Source organism: Salminus brasiliensis, chromosome 2 (genome assembly GCF_030463535.1).
Source record: "Salminus brasiliensis chromosome 2, fSalBra1.hap2, whole genome shotgun sequence".
NCBI lineage: Eukaryota > Metazoa > Chordata > Actinopteri > Characiformes > Bryconidae > Salminus > Salminus brasiliensis.
The window spans coordinates 17,501,942-17,517,031 of NC_132879.1; the positions used below are offsets into that span (position 1 = coordinate 17,501,942).

Genomic DNA, 15,090 nt, shown 5'->3' on the forward strand with positions numbered 1-15,090 from the left:
ACTGCCTATGTTTGAACTTTACTATTAAATATTAATTCCATATATTATCAAATGTGTGTGTGGCCATTTCTACAAAACGTTAAGACAATGTTAATCTTACTTTAACCATAGGCATCAGTTTGTATATTGGAAGCAGGTATGTGTAGCCTTTTCCACACCAACACCAAATAAACAGCAATAATGTTGGTTATATACACACATTTGCACAAATCCATAAAGCACTAATAACTAATGTAAATGTAGATTAAATTAACTTCAGTAGCACTGTATGCAGTGTTATTATCTAAGACGTAATGCTGATAAAGAAAAGATTATAAAGATACATTCATGAAAATGAGGGATTTTGTTCAAACACAGCACTATTACAAAGAACAGAACTACATTCAATCCTGAGGTTTCACTGTTTTTGCTGTTCACAACACCACAGTTGTTCATACCATAATTTCTCTAATTCGAATTTGACATATATTAAAGTGTAGACTATTTTAGCTTCGTGTTTGGTAAGAGTTTAATATTTGGTGTGATGGGATAAGCTATTTATTGTTGTCATTGTCCAGTTACTTTCATGGTATTTATGCCATTTCTTATATTGGCATTTTTTCCAGAGTGCCTCTAAGTTTCCATAATGTTACACAGATAGGCAAATGGAGCGTTGGATGTAGTCTTGCCTAAGTACACTTATTGGTGTAATCTAGTGTGCCTGCCTTTCTGGATTCAAATCCTACCATCCTACCATAGGGAAAGTGACGTTGTCACCCAATTTGCTACACCAGCGTTATAGTCATATAGGCTATTGAATTAAATATTTGTAGGACAATAATTAATTCACATACATTTATTTAATTTCTAAACTCAGTAAAAGCAGGGCACTGTTCTGGGTGGAAAATAAGAAGGAAAGGAAGCATACAAATACTAATTGTAAAAACAAGGAAAACACACTTAAATAAATACAGAGGACAGAAACAGCCATAAACCCAAATAATTACAGGAAATTAGATTTAGAAGAAAATGACAAAGTTGTTGGAATGTTTTTGACATATCTTAACACTTACATTCAGGATATGGTTACATATATAAGCTTGACTGACTTATACAAATGATGAGTCATTTAGTGGCATTGATATTTATTAGGCTAACTTCAAACATTTGCATATAATCAAAAATACATATTTTAAGATTATATTTAAAACATTGTTTTTGTCTTTGTGGTCTATAACTGCCCCCTTCTGGACTGACCTAACTGGTGTGTGGATCAGGGAGAGAGTCAACACGGAACCACTGTTTTACAGCTGTGTTTTGCCCGATCTGACGGACCAATACAGTGCCGGACTTCCACGTGTGTTTTCGGTCAGATTTCACGGAGAGTGAGACTGAAATGTCTTCAGGGAGGATAAATCAGTGACATGCTGCTGTAAACACAATCACCAGTGGAGTCTGTAATGAAGTGTGCTGGAAAGGCCACAGGCTGCTTAACGTCACGTAGCTGTGCCTGTCCTGAAGAAGGGCGTCCTGCTGTAGACTCCTGAATTCTCACAGCTCTCCAGACACTCTATGTTGAGGCCAGTTTCTTTGCTGTTTGGGAGGATTACGAACAGCTGTCACCGCACTCTGCCCAGCACTAGCTGTGTTCGCGCCATGGCTAAAAGCAAATACGAGTATGTGCGGGATTTCGAGACTGATGATACCTGTTTGAGAAACTGCTACATCGTCGTGCGGTTGGATGGGCGAAATTTCCACAGGTAAGTAGCTAGTTGGCTGACTTAGAGACGCTGAGACAGGATGAGAGACACTTATTTTTCTACATCAAATCAAATCAAATTTTATTTGTCACATACATAGTAATACACAGTATAACTTGCAGTGAAATGCTTTTTTGACAGTCTGCCCACATCAAAGCTATTCAATAAATATCTACATTTAAACTTAAACTAAACCTTAACTTAATGAAATAAAGCAAAAGTGCAAAAAAAAAAAATAAATAAATAAAATAAAAGTTACATTTAAGTTAAATTTAAATTAAAAATAAAATATGAAAATATAGAAATAAAAGAAGCAAGAAATAATACAGATGGATCATCATCAATGTAGAAAAAAAATATAGATTACATCGTTCCCTCTAAAAACATGCACTCTGTTAATAAAAAAAAAAACTCAGATTAATATTATTAATAATTGTTCAAGTTAATTTCCCTCAGTTTAAGGAAAGCGTCCCTCAAAACTAAGGGGAATAATTTATCACATGACTGGACGTTTCTTGTGGTTCCATGTTGCAAAGCAAGTTAAAAGTCATTTTTCCTATTTTTTTATTTTCTAACGAATTTACACATTTAAGTGTGATTCAGGCCTGTACATATTTGATCTGACATTTTCCCCCATGCAAATGAATGAGACACAGAAGTTTGTGCATTCGCTTATGGCACAATAACACAAACACTACGCTAACCACGTGGGGCACCACAGGAACCACCTAGAGCAACACCGGAGCAACCACTCACTCTTGTAACGGTGTAGAAACAGGTGACTGGAGGGTGTAGTTAAAGATATGAAATGCACTTTTAAGTCCAGTAACCCAGTGGTAGCTTATGTCCTGCTGTCATACCTATGGTCCAAATCTCAAGGATGCTTTTTGGGCTTAAATGTGTGTGGGACAGGGTCATGTGTGGTACCTGGCATATTGGTCATATTATTTTAAATGAGCTACTTGGCTCATCTATAGTGATGCCTTTTAGAGAACATGAGTAGTCCAACTCACTGACTAGTTATAATATAGAAATAAATAAGCAAATGCCACTTGTTTGTGAATCTGTCAGTCACTTTGTCGCTGATGTGGGTGTGGCAATGGCAAATCACATGTATGTTAGTAGACACTAAAACAATCACATTGTTCTAGAATTCCTCCCTAAGATAGAATTTTTTATTTTCTGTCTAATCAGAAACTGGTTGAGTGAAACAGCTCTGCAGGGTTTGTGGATATCATGTTCAGTGCATTATGGATTTTTTTTTAATAGCGATAATAATAATTAACAACTACTTGCAGGTTTGCTGACCAGCACAAATTTACCAAGCCCAACGATGACAGAGCTTTAGGACTCATGTCACGCTGTGCACGCTCAGTCATGGAGGAACTGGAGGACATTGCTGTAGCATATGGTCAGAGTGATGAGTTCAGTTTCGTCTTCAAAAGATCCACCAACTGGTTCAAAAGAAGAGCAAGGTAAACTCCAACCTAAATCACCTTGGGTAAATCTATTCAGTATTCAGCCAATGAACTGACTTACAGTATTAAGTAGTTAGTGCAGCCAAAGTTTGAATAGATGCCTTTAGGCCTGTAGACTGGACTGCGTTGTGTGGTTGAGAGGTGGACTGTTCCCCGTTCCTGAAGTGTGTTTCTTTGGTTTGTGGCCAGTGCTTTGTAGCCGACATCAAAGTGAGACTCTTTTCACTGTCTGTCCCCACAGCAAATTAATGACACATGTGGCATCTCAGTTCTCCTCCAGTTATGTGTTTTATTGGAAGGAGTATTTTGGAGAACAGTCACTGCTCTACCCTCCAGGATTTGATGGCAGGGTTGTCCTATATCCTAGTAACCGCAACCTCAGAGATTACTTAAGCTGGAGACAAGCTGACTGTAAGTAAAAGGTTTTACTCACATTACTCGCTTATAAGTGTTATTTTACCTATTGCTCAGTTGCACAGCATTATGCTGCACAACAACATTTGCACTTTACACTCAACAATGGTCATCTTTACGTTGCACAGTAATCTTATTGTTTCATGTGAGAAGGCAGTTATCAAAGCATGTCCTCGCCAGTGTGGATCTGTATATGTGACAATTAGGGTGTGAAATGGCACGCTTACAAATAAACCAGTAGGGTTAAGCGACATGCCATGAATATATCTCCCTCACACACACACACACACACACACACACACACACACACACACACACACACACACACACACACACACAGAGCTTACATCTCAAAACACGTCTTTCCCATACATAAGGTAGTAATAATAAATGCAACAGATGAACAAATTCATTTATGACTACATGAATGACTACATTAATTAGCATATGGGTTTACTTTTGGAGATGATTGGAAAATGAAGTACCTGTATACTTATTTATTGAGAAAAAAACAAAGTACAAACTAAGGACAAATAGGCTATCCTATGTAAAAGTTTTACAGGAAAGTTGCTTAAATGGGCTTAGTTCTGGAGCCAGTAAGCCAAAGGTTTTAAGCTTTGATCTAATAAAAATGTTGAGTAACAGTGTTGAATAAAAACCTTTTAAGAGGAATAACAATAGCAGCCAATTGATGTCTCATTTTAAGAGACATTTCATGTTGCATAACACACTATTGATATAGTTGTTTAAAAACACAAAAGTATGATTTATCCAAATAATGGATGACAAAATTGACAGAATACTCAATAACATAAATTCTGGGTAGTTGCAGCCCTACTTATAAGCCAACTATAGCTTAATGCTTAGCATAGCCTAAAGAAATTGACTATACCACTGACCTGCACTGTCTGCACCAATGTGTTGCTTCTCCATTTGACCCAAGATGAATCCCCAAAACTATATTAAGACCTGTTCCATTCATTTATTAGTTGAAGTGAATGCGAGTGGCCACGTGAGTTATGTAGGTATTGAAAATGTAATGAATTTTGTTATTGTGATAAAAGCGAGTGTATCATGGAAATCGTAATTTCATAAAGTACACTGACCAACTGCAATTGCATTACAGAGAGTGTTATTAGTGCTGTTTAATTGGATGAAATGCAGCAGGTGTTTAATATAAATTACTGTACTCCAAATGGGAGAGTATTTGAATAGCAGTTGTTTGCATTTTGCCTGTATGTCAAAATGTTGCAATAAATATTGTGTATCTGGAAATTGTCTTTAAATATCATATTAAATTTTTTTGTTTTTACCATATTGTCCACCCCTAGTAGGTCTGATGCATGTCTAAGGGAGGAGTGGAAGGGACGAGAGGATGTTAAAAACATCTATTTAAAATGTATATTTATGTTTAAATATGTGATGACCAAAAGTCAGGCAGCTTACAGACATAAGACATTAATGACCATTGCACCAATTCTGCTGTGTGGAGCTGAACAGCATTTTTGCTGCCGCAACATATACATACAGTATTCATGTCACAATGAATTGCTATGTTTATGTTTATGTTTGTGTTCAGTGATTGTAAATATCGGCAAATAATAATTTCTCTTAATCTGCAGGTCACATCAACAACCTGTACAACACAACTTTCTGGACACTAGTGCAAAAGGGTGGACTCTCTAACACTCAGGCAAAAGATAGGCTAAGTGTAAGATTATTGCTCAGCTTTCTTTTGTTAACTGCCATCTTACTCAGTCACTAGAAGATGGGTGTCATTGCCTCACAGCTGTTTTGCATATTAGAAAAATTGTAAAATTGTGAGCTGTCTTATATTTGTTTTATAATTCTCTCTCTTTATTCTTTCAGGGCACTTTTTCTGCAGATAAGAATGAGATTTTGTTTTCTGAGTTTAATATTAATTACAACAATGAATGTCCACTGCACAGAAAAGGCACTACTTTAATCTGGGAGAAGGTAAATAATAGTGACTGCTCGATTACTTAAGTTGAATTGATTTGAATTGGTTTAATAGTAGTTGATTAAGTAATGGTATTTATATGGATGTCCTACAGGTTGATGAAACTTTGACTAAAAAGGTCACTGTACCCAAAGAGGGAGAGAAAGAGGTCACGGTTACTCGTAGCAGACGGAAAGTTGTGGCTCATTATTGCGACATAATTGGAGATTCGTTCTGGAATGAGCACCCAGACATACTAGAAGAGGACAGCTTTTAAGTGAGCTTGAAGGAAAGCTGCCCTGCACATGTTTTTGTGGACCATTCAGACTTTTCAACTTTTATTTTTATTTGATTTTTTACTTTCAGTTAAATAAAGGTTTTAACAACAACATTTTTATGTACGGTTGTTTTATTCATTTTCCACTTATATATTACTTTCCGTGGATATGACCTACATGTTACACTGGGGTATCAATGGCTACAGTCACATTACAAGCTGTTTTCCTTGGTCCTTTTCCCTAGATCAAGTCTTTTTGTCTGGGTGGTTCACATCTGTGAACTTGTGTCCACAGGCTTGTTCCCTCATCTCACCATGCATACATCTAAAGCCAATAGACTCAAATTGATAAACGTCTCGTGAACTACTCATATACACTTGTAGTGTGTTTTGTGTGTTTGGTTGGACACAACCATTCCAATTTGTCAGTCAAAGTCTGATTGGCTATCTGAATGTCTGTGTATGTCCGCTTCTGTGCAGCAATTTTCCTAATTATGACAGGAACAGATGTTTAGTCAGCAATCTCTAACATGTCATTCCAAAACAGTTGGTGGTGACTTGTTATTTTTCATGGTTGTGTAACAGCCTAACCCTGTCAAAGTAGACAGCATTTGGAACCTCAAAAAGCTGTGATTTAGAATACCTATGTTCAATAAATTAGCTACGGGTAGTTACCACATCTAGGAGAGGTCATTTAAAGTCTGGTGTTGAATATTTCTGCCTAGACCTTTTATATAAAATAGTATATATAATATTTTTTACTGATATTACTCAAAACCTTGCATCTCCATTTTTTCATTCTCATTTCTTACTTTTTCACATAATATGAATCTCGCAGTTGGTCTGTACATATTTCAATAGGTACCTAAGTGACATTATAAGACCACTGCTCTCATTTTGCAGGAGTTTTTAAGTAACACACGTTTGGCCATTGGGTGGCTGAGCCTCCCTAACTGAACTGCGATACATCTCACATAAAAGTTCCTAAGTCATATAAGATTGCGTTAGTTCCAAGCTGGGAAAATATATATTTGTATTCAAAGTAAATGCTAACAGTATGTAACAGTAAGTGCCCATCTAGGAGTGTTGCTTCTCAGCGTGGTGTTTGTCGTCTAGGAGTTCTCTCTTTTCATGGTTCAGGCAACATTAAGCTTCTGTAATGAACATAATACAAAACTAAGTTTTATGATGTTTGTCCACCTCAGATTTACATCCATTCAAACAAAACAAGCAAAAGCCCTAGTCAAAGTCAGTAAGCGATAATATGTGACAATGACTTGGAGAGCAGCACATCGTCACCAGCCTCTAGTTGTGGGAATACGGGCAACTATGAGAAACCAGGCCTTGTGAACGTGTGACTTTTTCCTGCGCCAGTGTCCACAGGAGAGCTGCAGGTGCTAGTCTACAAGCTACCAGAAGATTTACCAAATCTTCTCTCCATTGTTCACTCTCTCAAAAACAAACTGAACTGCCTCAGCTGATTACCAAACTGGAGCTAAACACACGTCAGAAAGGGAAATTTCATTACAGTTTTTTTGTATTTTTATCCAGTAGCTAAGACCCAGAAAACCCTGGAAAGCATGCTGAAAGGACACAAGGAAAAGACAGCAGTACCATCCATTAAGACTCTGTGACAGTTCTATGAGTTACTGTTATTGACGTAAACCAGACAGTATCTATTTTTTCCATTCATGTGCTTTACGTAAAAAAAATAATAACAGGCATCTCAATTCAGTACACATATTCTGTAAACCATAATGCATATGTTGTTCTAAAACTTAATTCTGACTTCCAAGTGGCAGACTAGGGTTCAACTCCTTGCCTGGGCAAGCACACCACCCTACACCGGTAGGAGTCCTTGGGCAAGACTTCTAACACTACATTCTCCTACCTGTGTAAGTAAGAGCAAATGTCACCATGTGGTTTAACTTAGTTCAAACTGAAAATTGTTCAAATTGTCCTTTGATAAATCCAACATATCTACAAATAATATTAAAATGAAACTGGGATTAATTCTTTTTTTTTCCTCTTTTTTTCACTTTTCTATTTTAATTCTTATACGTGACATGTACACATATGCTTTATTTTTTATTGCATGCTGCATTTAGATGGTTTATACTAAAATACATGTTTTTTTCTTTTTAAATATAGATTATGCATGTTTTTGTAAATAAACCTTAGGTCTGAAGCAGTGCAGGCTCTTCAAATCTTCGTCCACTAGATGGCAGCATAGCCCAGACTCTAATGTCAGCAGGCACTAAAGTCAGTTTTCAATACGTTTTCTCTCGTACAATAAAAGTTCAATGTTAAATAGGCTTGAAATAACAACAAGTATATAATAATGAATTAATTAATAAATAATAATAATACTTTTTAATAAGAATTTGACCACTTTCTGTCAAGGCTTAGTAAAACCAACTAAGTTGTATTAAAGCTGGGTTTTAGGCAACAATAGAGGCATCTGTAGAAGAAAGCCTAACATTCAGTCTTTAAGTGCACTGTGCTCCAAAAGTATGCAGACACTACCTCTGAAATTTCATCTACTTTAATGTGCTCACATTGCTGATGCAGGTGTTCAGTCACACACACAGCTTGTATAATTGCCATAGAAAAGTAAAAGAATGAGATGCTCTGGAGCAAACATACAATCTAAAGTCTCCATGCCCAAAGCAACGCAACAGAGGGGTATAAATCTCCCCAACATTGGGATGTGGAGCAGTACAACTGTGTCTTCTGGAGCATTGCAGCTCTATCTAGTACATTTGTCATAAACTGTAGTGACGTTTGTGATCTAGAGCTAATTATCCAACATCAGTATATGACCTTACAAATGTTTTTGACAATGCTATCAAGTTTTCCCAGAAAAGTAGAAGCTGTTATGGCAGCAAAGAGTGAATACACTCTATATTACCTCCCTTGTTTACAAAGGTTTGGGACACATAGTGAAGGTATTTTTCATATTTGTGAACCTTTTCAATGCAATATAATTTTTATATTTTCTACCAACTGGTGTGATCTCAAAACATCCAAATCTACTTCGCTCATTATGGGATCTTTTGCCTTTGCCTTTTGTGCTTGTCCACCCACAGCACAGACAACCTCGGTTTGTTGTTCGGGTGTAGCTGTTATTCTTATAAATGATTTCTGCAATACTTCTAAGCAAGCTTGCCGACAGTGGAACATCATAACCTAGTTGCAGACTCCCTCAGCTCAAATACGCTGCTGATTCAGAAAGTTTCCTGTCCAAATCTCTGCTTGGGTCCACCCCAAAAATGCAAGATGGATGTTCTCTTTTGGCTAAGAAATCCATTCTCTTGCCACCCGCACTCCCTCAGGTAGAAAGGATGAATATGTACACCCTCTCCAAGGTGAGAGCAGGGAGGCAAGGGACCGGGTTTCTATATTAGGCTAAGGCCCTGTGTTGTGTTTTTTTGTCTATGGCCAGAGAAGGAACCACATTTATTTGGTTGGTCCAGCAGATAAATACCATCTTTGCATAAAATAACTTTTGCAGCTTAGGTAAAAATAAATAAATAATAATAAATAAATAAACAAAAAGTAAGAAAAGTAAAGGAAGTTTGGGGTTCAAGAGTATGCTTATGATCTGCTATTCTGCAAAATATTGTGATTGCCTTAATTGTCCTTACAAATCAATGAGCTCTGTGCACCCAGTATCCTGTTGCCAGTTTATGATTTGTCCCTCCTCGCATCACTTTCAGTAGGTAACCATCACACCTGAACAGCAGCACTCCACAAGCCTTGCCAATTTAGGGGTTCTCTGACCAAAACAACTTGGCCCAGGACTTCACGCCTGACCATTTCTTCTGCCTTCAACATGCTGACTACAGGAAATGACTGTTCTGTTCTCTAACATACAGACCTGTTGTTATTGGATAATCAGCATAATTCTCTTCATTTATGAGTGCTCTTAATGTTTTGGCTCATGTGTGTATATACAGCGAGATGCAAAAGTTCAGACCACCCCTGGTCTCAAGGTTCAAAACATCAAAAAATGAAAACGGCCTACAGCAAAACTTTAGGCACCCTGCAAGGTTAGCACTTTGTAACACCTCCCCCTGGCAAGTATCACAGTTTGCAAATGATTTTTGTAGCCAGCTAAGTCTTTCAGATTTTGTTTGGGGGATTTTTATACATTCTTTTTTGTTGCAAAAGGCTTTGAGTTCTGTGAGATACTTGGGCTGTCTGGTATGCACTCTCCACAGATATTTTGATGATGTTTAGGTCAGGGGACCTGCCTTTCTCTTTTCATCTTTACCTTTTTTGTATAGATAGTGTGATGTTTCCTTCCAGAAGTTTTTTTGGTTTTGGTTTCCATTCTTTCCTTTACAAATAAAATGTTCCCTGTGCCAGTGGCTGCAACACAAGCCCAAAATGCCTAAGACTTGTTTAGATTGTTGTTTAAACTAAGGCTTGTTTACTGGATGTCATGGTGTGGATGCAGGAAATGTTTTCTTCTTCCATAAAGTTCACATTTCAGCAGCTGCACAGTAGAACAGTACACCACTCCAGAATCTTTCTCCAGGTCTTTTGTAACCAAACAGAAGTTTTGATTAGCCTTTCAAGCAACCCCATGAGAAGGTTTTCTTGGTCTTTCAGACCTCAACTTGACCTCTACAGTTCCTATTAACTGCCATTTCTTTATTATATTACTGCCTGAAAACACTTTTCCATCTCTATAAGCCTTCTCATAATATTCAGAGATTCTAGGCAGCTGCTTAGAGGAACCCATGGCTTCTGATTGTTGGGACAAGGTTTGAAGAGAGTATTTATAGAGCTTTGAAATTTGCATCACTTGGCCTTTCCTAACAATGATTATGATTAAGCCATAGCTCTAACAAGCTAATTAAGATCTCAGGCCATTATTGTACCAATAATGTACCAAAATGTTGAACAGAATGTTTAATCATGATGCTGTATTTGTACATAGTGATTTTTCATTTATCTTCTCCAGATATCATACTTAGACTTGGATCACATCTTTCTAATGCATAATTCACAATTATACAGTGATAAGCCCGATATTCTGTTATTCTATAAATTGGTACTGAAGACTGCACAACAATGAAGCATTGAATAGCTAAACTATGATCTAATTGTCATAGCTAGGTGTGTGAAACACAGCGATTGAGGTGACAGACATGTCCTGGTATGAGCTGACAACACTCTGTCATTTGGACTTTGGGCCTTTTCCTGTAGCTGTCCTTTCTGACAGTGGTTGCTATGGGGGCTTATGCAGGTATTCAGTAGTGGAAATGCTAGTACAGTGTATGCCTTGATGTAGATTTCTTCCTCCAGCTTTGACCTGTCTCACACCCCACTGAGGTGGAAGCAAGGCATTGGGGAAATTAGCCTGCCCACCCATCCCCTTGCCCAAGAAACAATGGAGTTGTAAAGTAACACAAGGCAATAAAGACACATGCCCAACAAAAGGGCAGCAGCAGACAAAAAAGTGTCTGTAAATGTTTTGGGTCAGTGCGGCAGCACGCTGAACTCCTGACCTCTTGGTTGACCGCAGAGGTCGCTGAGTTAAGACAAAGCAGTAATTATCTTCAGGTTACGGACACATTGTTAACACAGCATAGGCACGCACAGCAGTGGGTGTGTTAGAGGTGGTAGTACATAAATTCTTTACCCAAGTAAAAGTGCAAATGCTCATTAAGGGATTTCTCTGTAGAGAACTGAGTAGTAATTAGGGAACTCCTCAATACTGATGACTACTAAAAAACTCAATAATTAATTAATAATAATTGATTAAGGATCATTATAATTGGAGGGTGGCATGTAGTTAATGTAGTTAAACATTTAGCCTGTATATTCCTTTCTAAATAAAGTACCCAAGGAACTTTAAGGTTAAGGTTCCTAAATTACTTCTCTACCTTTTGCTTGTTACACAGTAGTTCATTCCCTAATCACTTCTCTGCACAGAAGTTCCTTAATGAGTTCTCTACTTTACGCAGACGTTCCCTAATAACTTCTCTACTTTACACAGACGTTCCCTAATCTCTTCCATACTTTACACAGACATTCCCTAATCACTTCTCTACTTTACACAGACGTTCCCTAATCACTTCCATACTTTACACAGACATTCCCTAATCACTTCCATACTTTACACAGACATTCCCTAATCACTTCCATACTTTACACAGACATTTCCTAATCACTTCTCTACTTTACACAGACATTTCCTAATCACTTCTCTACTTTACACAGATGTTCCCTATTCACTTCTCTACTTTACACAGACGTTCCCTAATCACTTCTCTACTTTACACAGACGTTCCCTAATCATTTCCATACTTTACACAGACATTCCCTTATCACTTCTCTACTTTACACAGACGTTCCCTAATCACTTCCATACTTTACACAGACATTCCCTAATCACTTCCATACTTTACACAGACATTCCCTAATCACTTCCATACTTTACACAGACATTCCCTAATCACTTCCATACTTTACACAGACATTCCCTTATCACTTCTCTACTTTACACAGACGTTCCCTAATCACTTCCATACTTTACACAGACATTCCCTAATCACTTCCATACTTTACACAGACATTCCCTAATCACTTATCTACTTTACACAGACATTTCCTAATCACTTCTCTACTTTACACAGACATTCCCTTATCACTTCTCTACTTTACACAGACGTTCCCTAATCACTTCCATACTTTACACAGACATTCCCTAATCACTTCCATACTTTACACAGACATTCCCTAATCACTTCCATACTTTACACAGACATTCCCTAATCACTTCCATACTTTACACAGACATTCCCTAATCACTTCCATACTTTACACAGACATTCCCTTATCACTTCTCTACTTTACACAGATGTTCCCTAATCACTTCCATACTTTACACAGACATTCCCTAATCACTTCCATACTTTACACAGACATTCCCTAATCACTTCTCTACTTTACACAGACATTTCCTAATCACTTCTCTACTTTACACAGACATTCCCTAATCACTTCCATACTTTACACAGACATTTCCTAATCACTTCTCTACTTTAAACAGACATTCCCTAATCACTTCTCTACTTTACACAGACATTCCCTAATCACTTCCATGCTTTACACAGACATTTCCTAATCACTTCTCTACTTTACACAGAAGCTCCCTAATGACTTCTCTACTTTACACAGACATTCCCTTATCACGTCCATACTTTATACAGACATTTCTTAATCACTTCCATACTTTACACAGACATTTCCTAATCACTTCTCTACTTTACACAGAAGCTCCCTAATGACTTCTCTACTTTACACAGACATTCCCTTATCACTTCCATACTTTACACAGACATTTCTTAATCACTTCCATACTTTACACAGACATTTCTTAATCACTTCTCTACTTTACACAGACATTCCCTTATCACTTCTCTACTTTACACAGACGTTCCCTAATCACTTCCATACTTTACACAGACATTCCCTAATCACTTCCATACTTTACACAGACATTCCCTAATCACTTATCTACTTTACACAGACATTTCCTAATCACTTCTCTACTTTACACAGACATTCCCTTATCACTTCTCTACTTTACACAGACGTTCCCTAATCACTTCCATACTTTACACAGACATTCCCTAATCACTTCCATACTTTACACAGACATTCCCTAATCACTTCCATACTTTACACAGACATTCCCTAATCACTTCCATACTTTACACAGACATTCCCTAATCACTTCCATACTTTACACAGACATTCCCTTATCACTTCTCTACTTTACACAGACGTTCCCTAATCACTTCCATACTTTACACAGACATTCCCTAATCACTTCCATACTTTACACAGACATTCCCTAATCACTTCTCTACTTTACACAGACATTTCCTAATCACTTCTCTACTTTACACAGACATTCCCTAATCACTTCCATACTTTACACAGACATTTCCTAATCACTTCTCTACTTTAAACAGACATTCCCTAATCACTTCTCTACTTTACACAGACATTCCCTAATCACTTCCATGCTTTACACAGACATTTCCTAATCACTTCTCTACTTTACACAGAAGCTCCCTAATGACTTCTCTACTTTACACAGACATTCCCTTATCACGTCCATACTTTATACAGACATTTCTTAATCACTTCCATACTTTACACAGACATTTCCTAATCACTTCTCTACTTTACACAGAAGCTCCCTAATGACTTCTCTACTTTACACAGACATTCCCTTATCACTTCCATACTTTACACAGACATTTCTTAATCACTTCCATACTTTACACAGACATTTCTTAATCACTTCTCTACTTTACACAGACATTTCTTAATCACTTCTCTACTTTATACAGAAGTTCCCTAATGAGTTCTCTACTTTACACAGACGTTCCCTAATCATCTCCATACTTTACACAGACATTTCCTAATGACTTCTCTAATTTACACAGAAGCTCCCTAATGACTTCTCTATTTTACACAAAAGCTCCCTAATGACTTCTCTACTTTACACAGACATTTCCTAATCACTTCTCTACTTTACACAGAAGCTTCCTAATCACTTCTCTACTTTACACAGAAGCTCCATAATGACTTCTCTACTTTACACAGACATTCCCTAATGACTTTTCTACTTTACACAGAAGCTCCATAATGACTTCTCTACTTTACACAGAAGCTCCATAATGACTTCTCTACTTTACACAGACGTTCATTAATGACATCTATACTTTACACAGAAGCTCCCTAATGACTTCTCTACTTTACACAGACATTCCCTAATGACTTTTCTACTTTACACAGAAGTTCATTACTGACTTCTCTACTTTACACAGATGTTCATTAATGACTTCTCTACTTTACACAGACGTTCCCTAATCACTTCTCTACTTTACACAGATGTTTCCTAATCACTTCTCTACTTTACACAGAAGTTCATTACTGACTTCTCTACTTTACACAGACGTTCATTAATGACTTCTCTACTTTACACAGACGTTCCCTAATCACTTCTCTACTTTACTAGGTAACTGCTACAAGAAAAAAAAACACATGTTAAGAAGACATTTGTAATTATTGACCATTTCAAATGTGTATTGTTTATTTATGTTTGTTTATTTTTGTTATTGTTTACTTGTGTTTTTTTTGCGATTTCACACAAGAATCTATGTGTGAAAGGGATATCATAAAAGCATCTAC

The 15,090-nt window shown here is 37.1% G+C and overlaps 1 protein-coding gene across 1 annotated transcript; it reads left to right on the forward strand.

The window, feature by feature from the left end:
- The first annotated feature begins 1,334 nt into the window (after nucleotides 1–1,334).
- thg1l (tRNA-histidine guanylyltransferase 1-like) lies at nucleotides 1,335–5,970 on the forward strand. The gene is made up of 6 exons (XM_072673614.1): nucleotides 1,335–1,739; nucleotides 3,038–3,214; nucleotides 3,459–3,628; nucleotides 5,254–5,342; nucleotides 5,501–5,608; nucleotides 5,707–5,970. Exons 1-6 carry the CDS (start codon nucleotides 1,552–1,554, stop codon nucleotides 5,866–5,868), a joined length of 894 nt encoding a protein of 297 aa, XP_072529715.1. The 5' UTR covers nucleotides 1,335–1,551; the 3' UTR covers nucleotides 5,869–5,970.
- The last annotated feature ends 9,120 nt before the right edge of the window (nucleotides 5,971–15,090 follow it).

What these genes read in the sequence shown, in the direction of transcription:
- thg1l (XM_072673614.1), top strand. Translation starts at nt 1,552, where the DNA reads ATGTTGAGGCCAGTTTCTTTGCTGTTTGGGAGGATTACGAACAGCTGT. An exon ending in AAGCTGGAGACAAGCTGACT is followed by an intron (nt 3,629 to 5,253) that starts GTAAGTAAAAGG and finishes CTTAATCTGCAG; the next exon opens with GTCACATCAACAACCTGTAC. An exon ending in AGGCAAAAGATAGGCTAAGT is followed by an intron (nt 5,343 to 5,500) that starts GTAAGATTATTG and finishes TTATTCTTTCAG; the next exon opens with GGCACTTTTTCTGCAGATAA.